Below are 13635 nucleotides of genomic sequence, written 5' to 3'. Positions count from 1 at the left end.
GGCTCTGTGGATGACATCACCCACACGTGAAAATATGCTACCTGCTTGTCCAAGGATAATAAATGTGTATAATATACACGTTAAAAATGCATGTGATACATGCCAAAAGACATGTGAAGAGAAAACCAAAAGATGGCTTCTCCGCTCTGTGGAAAACAAAAAATGATGGTCCTGCGAGCTGATAGTGGGCGGGAAGGCACCTGGGTATGGCCGGTATGGGCAATCTTTTGACTTTTTAAAGTGACAATCCACTTTGGACAGTCCATGCCAGGTTCCATGGATGACATCATCCACATGTGAGAATATGCTGCCAGCTTGTCCAGGGATAATGCCAATTAGACATTTTGGGGTAGTGTTGATTGTAAATGAAAACCAGAAACATTGTTTCCATACTTTGCAAAAAACAGATGATTTCTGACTTTTTATTTCAGTCATGTGGTTACATGAGTCAATATATTTACATATGGGTTTCCCCTTCATCCTTGCTCATTTAGCACAGGAATCTTGCTTTATGTAATGTGGCCAGAAGTTATACTACACATATTAAATATTGGTTGGAAACAGATTATAGCTGTTTGGACCCATCAGTCAAATGCCCTTAGTACCTGCATAACTATGCACTGAACTGATCCATGTACCACTGCTCTGTTTTGTATGCAAAATTAATTCCAGACCATGGAAAATAGAGAAACAATACTTCATAATTTTGGAATTATCATTTTCTTTTGACATTTTGCATATGGAAAGACATGCTAAGTTTAATGCTAACAAAATCCGAAGCTGATTTTTTATTTCCACTTGCGTCTGGAGCCCTCTCACATAGCAACCAACGACCAACTTTTGCTTCTTTGGTCTGGATGTTTTGGTGGTCTTAAGCGTGTGGAAGTCTTAATGCACAGAGCTCTCATTAGTAAAAAGTTCCAGTTCCTTGTAAAACATTACCAACACACAATCATATTGAAATCAAGTTGCAAAATTATTGCACACTTACAAAATGTGGCTTTATTATATTTTACATGGAATAACAGACATGTGGAGGGGCATTTTCAATGCCAAAAAGTTGGTTAAAATGTCTAGCTTGCAGCCATAATCGAACCAGAGAAATGAACAAAAGAACAATGGTCCATCAAGCCCAGTAGCCCATTCTCATGGTGGCCAATCCAGGTCACTAGTACCTGGCCAAAACCCAAAGAGTAGCAATATTCCATTCAGAATCCTAAAGAATAGCAAGTTACTCTTGATAAAGTTCATGATCTTTTTATCCATATTATGGTATCTTCTTCAAGATTGTTTTTATGTTTATCTTATTACATGTTTTTTTAAAACTATATATTCGTTTTTACCATGTACTTATTTTAAATACTGTGTATGTACATTTTGTAAACCGTTTAGTTTTAAACGGAATATAAATTTTTAAATAAATAAATTTTAGTAGCCACCTTTTCAACTTCTTTCTGTTTATGTCTTTTTGAAGGTGAAGTCTCCAGAGTATTAGTACACAGTACTCCACATGATGTCTCAGCAGAGACTTAAGACAGGGTCACTATTGCCTCTTTTTTTCCTTCTGGACCTTTCTCTCCTTATGCACCCAAGCATCCTTCTGGCTTTTACTGTCACACTTTCTACCTGATTACTTGTGGCGATATCACATATGAAGCGAGAGGAAGCCATAAACGAGTGCTCCCTGCTGGAACCCTTGAAAAAGCCCGTTGTGGCGAAACGGGTCCCGTCGGGCACAGAAGCATTGGGGCAAGCATACTACAATATAATAAAAGAAGTAAAAAAATGACATTAAGTTGGTTTGTCATCTATTTTTCACCAATTATGATTTTGATTGATTGTTGATCTTCAATCCTGATAAGTGAGGTTTCTGTACTGTGTGGAGTTTTCCTGTATACCTCACTTCCTATCTTCTACATTTTTCATCGTTATATTTTGGTTTGGCTCAGTATTCTCAGAAAATTTCACAAGGAGTCAGCATGAAATTTGGTAGTTGTAGACTGTTGAAGTGAAATATTTGCTATTAAATCCTAAAATACCGGTAGATATTTTTATGAAACATGCAAAATGAAAGACAAACATTTTTTCTTAGCCTCAGAATCTTAGGGTTCACTTCAAAGTACAGGCAGTACCTGGGTTAAGAACAAGTTCCATTTTTAAAACTGTTCTTAAGTTGAATTTGTATGTTACTCTATAAAAACATTAAAGGAATAGCCCTCAAAATAAAGTACTGTAACATAGTAAATGACGGTCCATCCAGTCTGCCCATACTGTAGTTTAAATAGAAAGAAAAGCTAGGAGGTTTACACTTACTTTTGTTCTTCATCCATCCCACTGGAGAGGTCACCACCACATCCAACATTTCTCCTTCTCATCTTTCTCTTCCATGCATCTGTACCTCATGCCTCTCCCACCATCATGTCCAATATTTCTCTCTCCTTCCCTTTGCCAATTTTCCTCTTTCTTCATTTTTCCATGTGCACCATCTTTCTTCCTCTCTCACTCAGACACCCATGCCCAACAATTCTCCCTTTCTATTCCTTCCTCCACTTTAGCATCTCTTTCCCTCATTCCCTCCATTCTTTCATCCTATGTCCCAAGTTCAAGCTCCCCTCCCTCCCTCCATCTCTCTTTCCCTCTCACTCAGACATCCATGTCCAATTCTCCCTTTCTATTCCTTCCCCCACCTTAGCACTTCTTTCCTTCATTCCCTCCATTCTTCCATCCTATGTCCCAAGTTCATGCTCCTTCCTTTCTTCCTCCTTTCTCTGACATTTGTGCTCCCTCCCTTCCATATGTGTCCAAATGCAATCCTGCTTCTCCCTTCCTGTCCCAACACACCCCTCATCATCCTTCCCTCCATTTTGTGTCCCAAATTTGTGCCTCCCTCCCACAGGCATTTATCTCCTCTGGCCAGCTCCCTCCTCCCAGCCGCACTTCTCTTCACAAAGCCATGGCCAGCAGCTGACCCGAAGCCTTCCCTCTGACATCAGAGGGAAGGCTTCCGGGTCAGCCATGTATCACAGGCAGGAGCTGCTGCTAGTGGCTTTGTAAATAAAAGTGCAACTGGGAGGAGGGAGCCAGCCAGAGGAGGTAAACACCCGTGGGAGGGAGGCACGAATTTGAGACACAGAACAGAGGATGGGAAGGACAACAAAGGGGTGTGTTGGGACATGGAAGGTAGGAGGAGAGTTGAATTGGGACAGGAAGGGAGGAAGAGGGTTGTGATGGCACAAGAAGGGAGAAACAGGACCCTAGTTTGTAAGTACGAGTCTGATGTAAGTTGGACGTTCTTTACCTGGGGACTGCCTGTACAATACCATGCTTACTAAAAAATAAACCTGCCAGTTGTTACCTATTAAGTCTTAGTAGGAGTTGCCTTACCATTCTTAAAACACAAACCTTTACCTTCTCCAATAAAGAACATTCAGAAACAAGAACCCAAAGCACGGTTTAATAGAAATACTTTTTCATTTTCTTCTCTTACCCAGCTATGACCACAAAGTGAAAACAAATGCAATACAGAGATGTTAAGCTCTCCTTGGGGTGATGTCAATGACTTGATACAGTAAATACAAAAAATCTGTGTCAACTTCTACCAAGACAAAGACTGAGGTTTTCAGAAGAAAATTAGTTCTAAGTATCCAGTTTCAATACTCCATGTACAAAAAAACTCTAAACACAAGGAAAACATGTGTTGCACATATGTTTACAGCTTAAAGATTCAGTGAATAGAAATTCACGCTAACCTTTAGCAGATTGTAAGATCTGAAGTCATGAAAAACAATATGAATCGTCTCTTTTCTTTAAAATATGTTTATATTATATATTCCCTATCATCCATGCAAGACCTGCTAGATGAGTGGATTATGACCTCCTGCCAGCAGATGGCGCGAGAATAAAAAAGCTCAGAGCTGGTTTTACTCTCTTTATAGGGGGTTGGTATTGCCTGGAGCAGTAGGTAACTTCTGGAAAGGCTGTAGGTCCTGATTCTAGGTAAAGCAGAGAGTGCAACTGGGGGATGCAGGCAACAATTCTTAGGGGCTGATTTCCCTCCCCACTTGGGAACAAACCACAGGGCTAGGATTGATGAAGGTTGGCCCGTAGAGCAAAGGGGTTCAGCCCTCTGCCCACCCCCAATATTTTTGGGGATTCATGTCTGCAGTGCCTATTCTCTTCTCCTACTCTTGGGAGGGAGCCAGAGGTATATTCCCTGAGTGCAAGCTGATTAAAAGTTTTGGAAAAGGAAGAAGAAAAAAAGAAAAGTCTTCAGTACAGCCTCTTCCCAGTCTGGCTCCTGGTCTTCTGTGGTGCTGTGATGGATTGGGACTTGGTAAGAGACATACCATGTCACATAAAGTAGGTGTATGATACACACATTTGGCCTCCTCCTCAGGCACACACACTGAAGGGTCTTCCTCTCGTGTATTCTCTCTCTGCTCCCTCTCCTCCTGCTCCCTCATCCGCTTCTTCATCCCTCCATCCCCCCACACTCCTTCAAACTTGAGTGTTTGTTTTTTTTTTTACCAGCAATAGAAGTAATTAAGCCGGTCCCTAGGCCTTTCCTCTGCTGTGTCTTGCCTCCTCTGATTCAACTTCCTGTTGCTGCATGAGCAGGATGTGGTAAAGGGAAGGTCCCAGGGCTGACTGGAGACAGCCTGGTGTAATTGTTGCTGCTGAAGACATACAAGTTTGGAGGATCACTGGAGAGGGAGTGGGGAGGAGAGATTTGTGGGGGGAGAGAGGAAGACTTGAACATAGAGGTCTAAAAAGGACAAAGGACCCCCCCCCCCCAAAAAAAAAAATAAAAAATCTGACATCCAGAAATTTTTCATCTGTCCCAGATACGGAATACTGAGTATTTTCACAAGTTTTCTTCCTTCAGATATTTTGCTAGTTTCAGCTACGGTAATTCTTTTTTTTTTATGTATTTTTGCTGGAGCCTGAAAGTAGCGATATACATTAGATGATGCATCTCAGCCTTCAACATACTTTTTAATCAGTACAGATGATGTCAAATTGTGCCTAGCTGCAGATCACATTTCATGACTCTGATCTGGAGAATGATCTTATAAATTAAACTAGTGAACGTATTGTCACCAGGCAACATTTTATTCAGATATGATATCCTTTTTCGAACATATCCAGCACTAATACAATATATTTAAAGCACTTTAAGGAACTGAAGTTAAAATCGGGCAAGATTAATTCTTCGGTGGGTCCTAGGCTACGGTTACCATATGGCTCCAGAAAATGAAGAATGGAATGAGATAGGGTTGCCAGATTTTACGACTGTAAAATCCGGACACCCTAGACCCACTCCCAGGCCTGCCCATCTCCACCCCAGACCTGCCCTAGCTCCACTCCCCACTGCCTGCTTTGGTCGGGCAGGAGGCAATCAGCACCTACTTTGCCTATCCTTTAATCCTCCCCCGGTTAAAATATAATAAACTCCTACCTGTTTCCTAGTGGGGCTAGTACTGCCACCTCCCTAGCGGGTCCCCCTAGTCCGTTGAAGATTAGGTCAAGAGTAGCATCTTCCCGTGTTGGTTCCGTGACCAGCTGTTCCATGAAACAGTCCCTCGTGACTTCCATGAATTTGGTCTACCTCGTACAGTTTGAGTGCCCGATGCTCCAGTCTATTCCCGGGTAGTTGAAGTCCCCCATCACCACCACGCTTCCGCTTTTGCATATCTGCCTCAGTTCGGCCTCCAGATCCTGGTCAATTTCTTCCAATTGTCCAGGTGGGCGATAGTACAGACCCAATTTTATGTCTGTTCCTGCTCCTGCTCCTCCTGGTAGTTTAACCCATAATGATTCCAAGTCGTCCGCCCTTACTGTTATTTCCATTCTGGTTGAAGGTATGGAATCTTTAATATATAGCGCTATTCCTCCACCCTTTTTGTGTGACCTATCTCTCCTGTAGAGTTTAAACCCTGTTAAGGCCACATCCCATTTATTGTCATCAGTCCACCACATTTCTGTGACTCCGATTATGTCTAGGTCCTTTTTGCAGGCTAATACTTCCAGCTCTCCCATTTTAGCCCTTAGGCTCCTAGCATTAGTGTATAGGCAAAGTAAGTCCCGTTTGGTCGCCTTTCTTGCTGTTTTTCCTCGTGGTTTGGCGCTCCTGGCGTCCCCCTCGTGTTATGGAATATGTCCTTGCAGAAAAGACTATTTTTCCTACCAGTTTTAGCCATCATAAACTCTGATAAATAACAGTAAACAACTGAACTTGCTTGGAAGAAGTGAGTCCACAACCTTAACTTGAAGGTGAACACATTCGACACATAACCTTAACTGTCTTGAGAGAAATAGTCATATATAAACAAGTTCCTTTTTGATCCCTGCACAGCTCATCTGGATTTGCCTCAGATGAGGCAGATATTGTCTTGTAAAGACTTCTGGGAAATCTGCAGCTGCTAGAATTTTGCATCTCCCTGCAGGGAAGGAAGAAAACTAAGATAATAATTGTCTTTTTTGAGAATAAGTAGGGATATAATTATAAATCTCAAAGGATATATTTTAAAAAAACAAACAAAAAACTTGACATAACAAGAAATCCCTTAAAGTGACAGGAAAATAAATCCCCATTGTCAACCTGGCACATCTGGCTGCTTCTGTATTTCTTTTCTAATGAAAAAACCCCACAGTGTAATGTCTCTCCAGTCAGCACCGTCACCACTCCTGGGTGGAATGCCAATGAAGATTAGGGAAAAAAAGAACCAATTTCTTGTTTACTCATTCACTTGGTACATTTTGATTTAAATACCCCTTTGGTCCCTTGTCTTTATCAGATGAGTCTACCACTCCTCTTGCAAGATATACTTATAGTGATTCTTATATGTAGAGGCTGATGTAACATAAGAACATAAGAAGTTGCCTCCACTGGGTCAGACCAGAAGTCCATCACGCCCAGCAGTCCGCACCCCTGGCGGCCCCATCAGGTCCACGACCTGTCAGGTTTTCTTGATCTACCTCTATCTGTACCCCTCAATCCTCGTATCCTTCAGGAATCTATCCAATCCCTCTTTGAATCCCCGTAGTGTACTCTGCCCGATCACATCCTCCGGGAGCGTGTTCCATGTGTCCACAACCCGCTGAGTGAAGAAGAACTTCCTGGCGTTAGTTCTAAACCTGTCCCCTTTCAGTTTCTCCGAGTGCCCCCTTGTACTTGTGGTTCCCCGTGGTCTGAAGAATCTTTCCTTGTCTACCTTCTCTATGCCGTTCATGATCTTGAAAGTTTCTATCATGTCTCCTCTAAGTCTCCGCTTCTCCAGGAAGAAGAGCCCCAGCTTGTCCAGCCTGTCAGCGTATGAACAGCCTTCCATACCTTTTATCATTTTCGTCGCTCTTCTCTGGACCTGCTCAAGTATCGCTCAAGTATCGCCATGTCCTTCTTGAGGTACGGCGACCAATACTGGACACAGTATTCCAAATGAGGGCGCACCATCGCTCGATACAGCGGCATGATGACTTCCTTTGTCCTGGTTGTGATACCCTTCTTAATGATGCCCAGCATTCTGTTTGCTTTCTTTGAGGCCGCTGCACATTGTGCCGATGATTTCATTGTTGTATCTACCAGTACACCCAAGTCTCTTTCAAGCTTACTCTCTCCCAGTAATGTTCCCCCCATTTTGTAGCAGAACATCGGGTTCCTTTTCCCTATATGCATGACCTTGCATTTCTCTATGTTAAAGTGCATTTGCCATTTATTTGCCCACTCTTCCAGTTTGCTTAGATCCCTTTGCAGGTCTTTGCACTCCTCTGCGGTTCTAACCCTGCTGCAGAGTTTGGTGTCATCCGCAAATTTTAACAATAGGCTTTTGTGCACTGGTTAGTTTGGCTTTAGCATTTTGTGCATATCCCATTTAAAAAATGGATTTCATGTATGAGATAACTGCGCAAAACCTTCAAAAACACACCAGCACATTTAAATCAGTGCAGATACAGAGAAGTGCACAGAAGACCAAAAGACTGAGGGCTCCTTTTACTAAGGTTTTAGCGCACGCAGGGTATTACCACGCACTGCGCGGCTAGGACTAACGCCAGCTCAATGCTGGCATTAGCGTCTAGCGTGCAGGGCAATGTAGCGCACGCTATTCCGCGCGTTAATGCCTTAACGCAGCTTAGTAAAAGGAGCTCTGAGTATAACATTGGCATTTTACGGTAAGGTTTGTGAACGTGTAAAAGGTTAGCATTATTTAGATTTCTTACCACTTTCTTCTCTATATTGTGAGCATACAAGACCCACAACTTTTCTCTGGATCCCATAATCATGGATTTTTTTTAAAATACAAAACTGAAAGAGATGTGTGCTGGAGCAAAGAGGAAGATGCCAGAGTGTTGAGAACTGCATGCGCTGTACAGGGAGTTAGTTGGCCTTGCGATCTGAGCACAAAAAATTGTACTGACGTCTGAAAGTTGCATGTAAATATATCTGCCAAATAGTAAGGACAAATCTACAATAAGTGGATTTCTTGCTAGACCTCAAACACCCAAGGCACTACTTTTAATTTTATTTGTGCCCTTACTGGGGTGGCGAGACACGGGCAGAGTGCAGTGCTGAGAATCGTGGTGTTTTTGGCTCCCAGTGAGAGCTTTTTTCAACACAAAATTGGTGTTTGTATCTAAGGAGGCATAGCCCCTGACGAAACCAAGAGTGAAACAGTTGGGCAGCCGTCGGACATAAAGATAAGTGCCTTTCCTGTACAGCTCTTTATAATCTACTAGTATTTTAGCCTGTTGCATTAACGGGTGCTAGAATATATGTCTGTCTGTCTTTCTTTATTTCTGTCTCTCTCTCTCCCTCCCGCTGTCTTTCTTTCTGTCTGTCTCTCTCCCTTGCCCCCTTTGTCTGTCTGTCTTTCTGTGTCTCTCCCTGCCCCTGTGTCTTCCTTCTTTTCTTTCTGTCTCCCTTTCTATCTATCTGTCTGTCTCTCTCCCTGCCTCCTATGCAGCAGCATTTCTCTCCCCCCACTTCCCTGTGCAGCAGCCACAGCAGCATTCCCTCCCCCTCCATTTCCCTCCCCCCACACTACTTCCCTGTGCAGCAGCAGTGTTTCCCCTACCCTCCCTTACCCTTCCCGCGGTCTGGCTGGCTCCCTTAGTCCCTTCCCGCCAACCCCCTTCCCTTCCCGTGGTCCCAACAAACCTGCGACTCCAGCAGCGTCTGCAGCACTCTACACACGCTGCTTTGGGGCCTTTTACTGCCCTGATTTGCTCTGCCGTGTCTTTGATGATGTCATCAGGGATGTGCCAGAGTAAATCAGGGCAGTAGAAGGCCCTGAAGCAGCTGTGTAGAGTGCTGCAGGCTGCTGGAGTCGGCAGGTTTGGAGTCGGGACCGCGGGAAGGAAAGAGAGTGGGGGCAGGAAGGGACTAAGTGAGCCGGTCAGATTGCGGGAAGGGAAGGGGGGGCGGGAAGGGACTAAGTGAGCTGGTCGGATCGCGGGAAGGGAAGGGGGAGAGGGCTGCAATGGATTAAGTGAGCCTGAAGCCGAGCCGCGAGTGTGGGGCCGTTTCTGCAGCGGCGCGAGGTGGAGAGCAGGGAGGCTTGTCTGGCGCGCATGCGCACTCCTACCGCCACAGCCCAACAGTTCAGGGATCAGGGAAGCAAGCGGTAAGAGATATACAGCCTGTTTGTAATCAATTTATTTAAAAAAAAAAAAAAAAAATTTTGACACATACCAGCCCAGCAAGGGCATGAAGAAAAATCATAAGTAGTGCCTTGGGTGTTTGAGGTCTGGCAAAAATATTCACTTGATACCAGTTTTGTCCTTAATATTTTGTATTGTAGGCCGTAAATGGGTGCCATTCCAAGGCAAATGGCTTGCCTAAGGGCACTAGGAGCTACTGTGGGATTTGAAGCTAGGCCCTTTGGTTCTCTGCAAACTTCTCTACCCAAGCGTGCGCAAGGAGTGCTGATAGCAGCAGCAGGAAGAGAGGGGCCCACTTCTTCCCTACTAAGGCAGCACTGGGGAACTTCTGGCTAATGAGGATTGGACACCCTCCAGCAGGCAGTCAAAGGGTAAAAGTTGAGGGCTTGGCTATGCCACTGCCGACTCCATTGTACGCAGATATCTCTCATTCATATTCACTATGGATATCCTGAAAATTGGACCAAGCGGGTGTGCCAGAAGGCCTGAGCATTGAGACACTGCACCATCATATATTGGGAATGTAGAATTTTATTAGGTAAGAACCCTATTATGAAGGTTATCATTAACTCCTCAATGTTTAGGTCTACTAAGAATTTGTGGATGGGAGATTACGCTACCAAAGGACTACTTAGTTAAGCCTCCAAAATGTGAAACCAGCTGAATTCTTGCAGCTGGAGAAACCTGAAATTACTGCCTAATTTATTGTTCATAAAAATGTATCTATCCCAGCAAACTATAATATCCATGGTTTGTGTTTTCTGTTTGTTTTCTTAGAAACCAGGGTATGAGGGATTAGAATTTTTCAGTTAATTAACATCTGGAAACAAGAGATGGAATTAAAACAAGCAAACAAGCCTCAAACAACACTGGATACAGAAATGAAACAACACTTGCCTGGCCTCACTACATTGTTGTTCACGGGAGAGCGTGCTTTCCTTGACTTGTCCACTTTGGTTTCCGAGTCACCCCTAGAAGACATATGCATAAAGTCATCGCTATATGTTGAAAGGACTAAGGGGTCTTAGCGCGTGTTAAATACTAACATGTCCATGACATCCTAGGGACGTGTTACCATGTGTTAGCGTTTAGCGTGTGCTATGACGCACTAGTGCGCCTTAGTAAAAGGACCCCTAAATGTTAAGGAGTGGAGGAAATTTACCACAAACAGTTGCTGGACCCTCTCCATTAAAATGCTTGCCTTTTTCCTTCTCTGCTATAAGGTAGGGTTCACACTGGTTGGATTAAGCATTTTAGTGGAGATGCTCTAGTTATTTATTTATTTATTTATTTATTTTTATTTATAGATTTTTACATTCTTACAATATTTGAATTGTACATATTATATTCAATTAATACATGAAATTGTGATTACAAATGATTCATCTTATCATATAAAATATAACCCTCCCCTTTTTTCATTTCTTATTTCCATATAATATACATTCCCCTCCCCACACTAATATAATTATTACTAATGTGCTATGAAATCTGATCATTGGAATAGCGAGTCAATGGTTTCCAAATTTTCTTAAAATTATGAATATTTTGCTCTAGTTCAGGGGTGTCCAATGTCGGTCCTCGAGGGCCGCAATCCAGTCGGGTTTTCAGGATTTCCCCAATGAATATGCATGAGATCTATGTGCATGCACTGCTTTCAATGCATATTCATTGGGGAAATCCTGAAAACCCGACTGGATTGCGGCCCTCGAGGACCGACATTGGACACCCCTGCGAGTCTAGTTATTTTTTGTATATATTGAGAGTATTTAAGAGGAAGAATTTAAAGAATGCCTATATGATCAAGTAATATACTAATCACAATTCATTTAGATCAGGGGTGTCCAATGTCGGTCCTCGAGGGCCGCAATCCAGTCGGGTTTTCAGGATTTCCCCAATGAATATGCATGAGATCTATTTGCATGCACTGCTTTCATTGTATGCTAATAGATCTCATACATATTCATTGGGGAAATCCTGAAAACCCGACTGGATTGCAGCCCTCGAGGACCGACATTGGACACCCCTGATTTAGATGTAAAAAAATGTCTGCTTTCTCTACATTGAGAACACTTGGGTGGCAGGGAGAAAAATATTCATGTACAAGGACGAGGAACACATTATTCCATTCAAGATGTCTAACAATAAGCCCAGAGGAAATCCTGTCACAGGCCATGCAGTAAAAGCTCTTTCAGGCCAATATTCAAAATGATTTATGTGTCCGTCAGGTGTCAACTGCAAAAATGTTATGTGTGGGGTTTTAATTGCTAGCAGATCTACACATAACTTTGGTGATTTTGTCCACAAAATGCTCAAAGCTGTGTGTATAAATTCTGGAAACGATTTGGGGCAGACTGAGGGCAATCTAACAACGATTACTCTTAGTGGTGAAATTTGGCTGCTCTACATAGAAAGAGGTCCTGATGGATATAGCATGTGCTCAATGCGTGCAGCCCGCTGATTACCTATGGGTGACATGGAACTTAACACACATTACTTTGTTAGTGTGTGCTAAATTCGTTAGTAAAGGGACCCCATAATATGCACGTGATTTTAGAAACTTTAGAGCACAAGTGCTGGGCATGCCCCGATCCATCCATGCCTAGCCATATCTACACCCCCTTTTAGCTATGTGCTATAGAATTTGCACTCCAAGATTGTAGAAAGCCAACTTAGTGTAGTTAGTGGCAATAAGCAGCTAATCCTGTTTTTAAAATTCAATTTTCTATACCGTTTTCGCAGGAGAACTCAGAACAGTTTACACTTCCCCCTCCGTATTCGAAAATTCCGTATCTACGGATTTGGTTATTCACGATTTTTGACCAAAAAATAAATTTTATTTTTTGGGGCTTTTTTTTTTTAGCCTGTAAGCACCCCCCCCCCCTTAAATCTTACCTGGTGGTTTAACTGGTTTTCAGGCAGGAGTGATCTTCCCACCCTCCTGCCCCGTGCAGATCGCTCACAGGAAATGGCTCGAGAGCCTACGGGAGCTCAAGGCAGCCATTTCCTACTGGACAGGGGGGGAGGTAAAAGCAAGGAAAAAGGGCTACTGCTGGACAGGGAGATCAGGGAAGGGGGTGTTGCTGGACATGGGGGAGAGACAGAAAAAGAGAAAGAAAGAGTCTACACATCTATTCTAGCACCCGTTAATGTAACGGGCTAGAAAACTAGTCATATATAATACCGTATGAAAACCACTTGATTCTACCACAGAAAGGCAGTTAATTAGATCTTATCCCCTTTCTTCATGCCCTGGAAATCTGGCAGCTTTGTTTGAACGCAATGAGCTATAAAAGCTGACTCTGGAGCAGGGGTAGGGAACTCTGGTCCTCGAGAGCCGTATTCCAGTCGGGTTTTCAGGATTTCCCCAATGAATATGCATTGAAAGCAGTGCATGTAAATAGATCTCATGCATATTCATGGGGAAATCCTGAAAACCTGACTGGAATACTACTCTCGATTACTGGAGTTCCCTACCCCTGATCTAGAATATACAGTATAGTATCTATACAGTATAGTTATATTTTTCTATCTATATCAAGATGGCATTCCCTTGTTGGATCATTAATAAAGCTGTGCCAGATTTTTAGTTTTCCTCAAAGCAGTGTCTTTCTATTAATTGTCTATCATTTCATTGTGTTGAATGCAACGGTGAACCTGGGTTTCTCACATTTGCCTTGGCTGCAAATTATCTACTGGAAAAAGACATAACCGAGAACTACAATTTTAAACAATGCTAATCAAGCTCTGCGAAGGGTTAAAAACATATACGTGCTTAATACGGGCTGGCTGACAGATAGACTCTCTTCTTAATACTTCCTTTAAAAGCAAACCATTTAACCAGCGATCTGTAAATAATGCTAAACATCTTGAAAGATACAATGATTTTTTCACCCTAAAACCCATTGAAAACATCAAGGTTTCTAAAAGAAAAAATAATAATAATAGCCAGAAATAGTAAACATTTTTAAAACTTAG

General features: G+C 42.7%; 1 protein-coding gene and 1 long non-coding RNA gene across 2 annotated transcripts in view; one reads left to right on the top strand and one right to left on the bottom strand.

The window, feature by feature from the left end:
• LOC117349308 overlaps window positions 1–1744 on the top strand; it is a 41440-nt gene extending 39696 nt beyond the window's left edge. The window contains exon 3 of the long non-coding RNA XR_004537129.1: window positions 1475–1744. This is a non-coding gene — a long non-coding RNA (uncharacterized LOC117349308). The remainder of the gene's footprint in view (window positions 1–1474) is intronic.
• The window catches only part of MORN1 (MORN repeat containing 1), a 180966-nt gene that overhangs the window by 7921 nt on the left and 159410 nt on the right, over window positions 1–13635 (bottom strand). Inside the window, exon 13 of the mRNA XM_033922591.1 lies at window positions 10555–10628. Within this exon, the coding sequence (XP_033778482.1) occupies window positions 10555–10628 (74 nt within the window). The remainder of the gene's footprint in view (window positions 1–10554; window positions 10629–13635) is intronic.

Source organism: Geotrypetes seraphini, chromosome 15 (assembly GCF_902459505.1).
Source record: "Geotrypetes seraphini chromosome 15, aGeoSer1.1, whole genome shotgun sequence".
In the NCBI taxonomy this organism is placed as follows: Eukaryota; Metazoa; Chordata; class Amphibia; order Gymnophiona; family Dermophiidae; genus Geotrypetes; species Geotrypetes seraphini.
The sequence above is the reverse complement of the archived record's forward strand: the minus strand, read 5'-3'. Positions and strand labels throughout refer to the sequence as shown.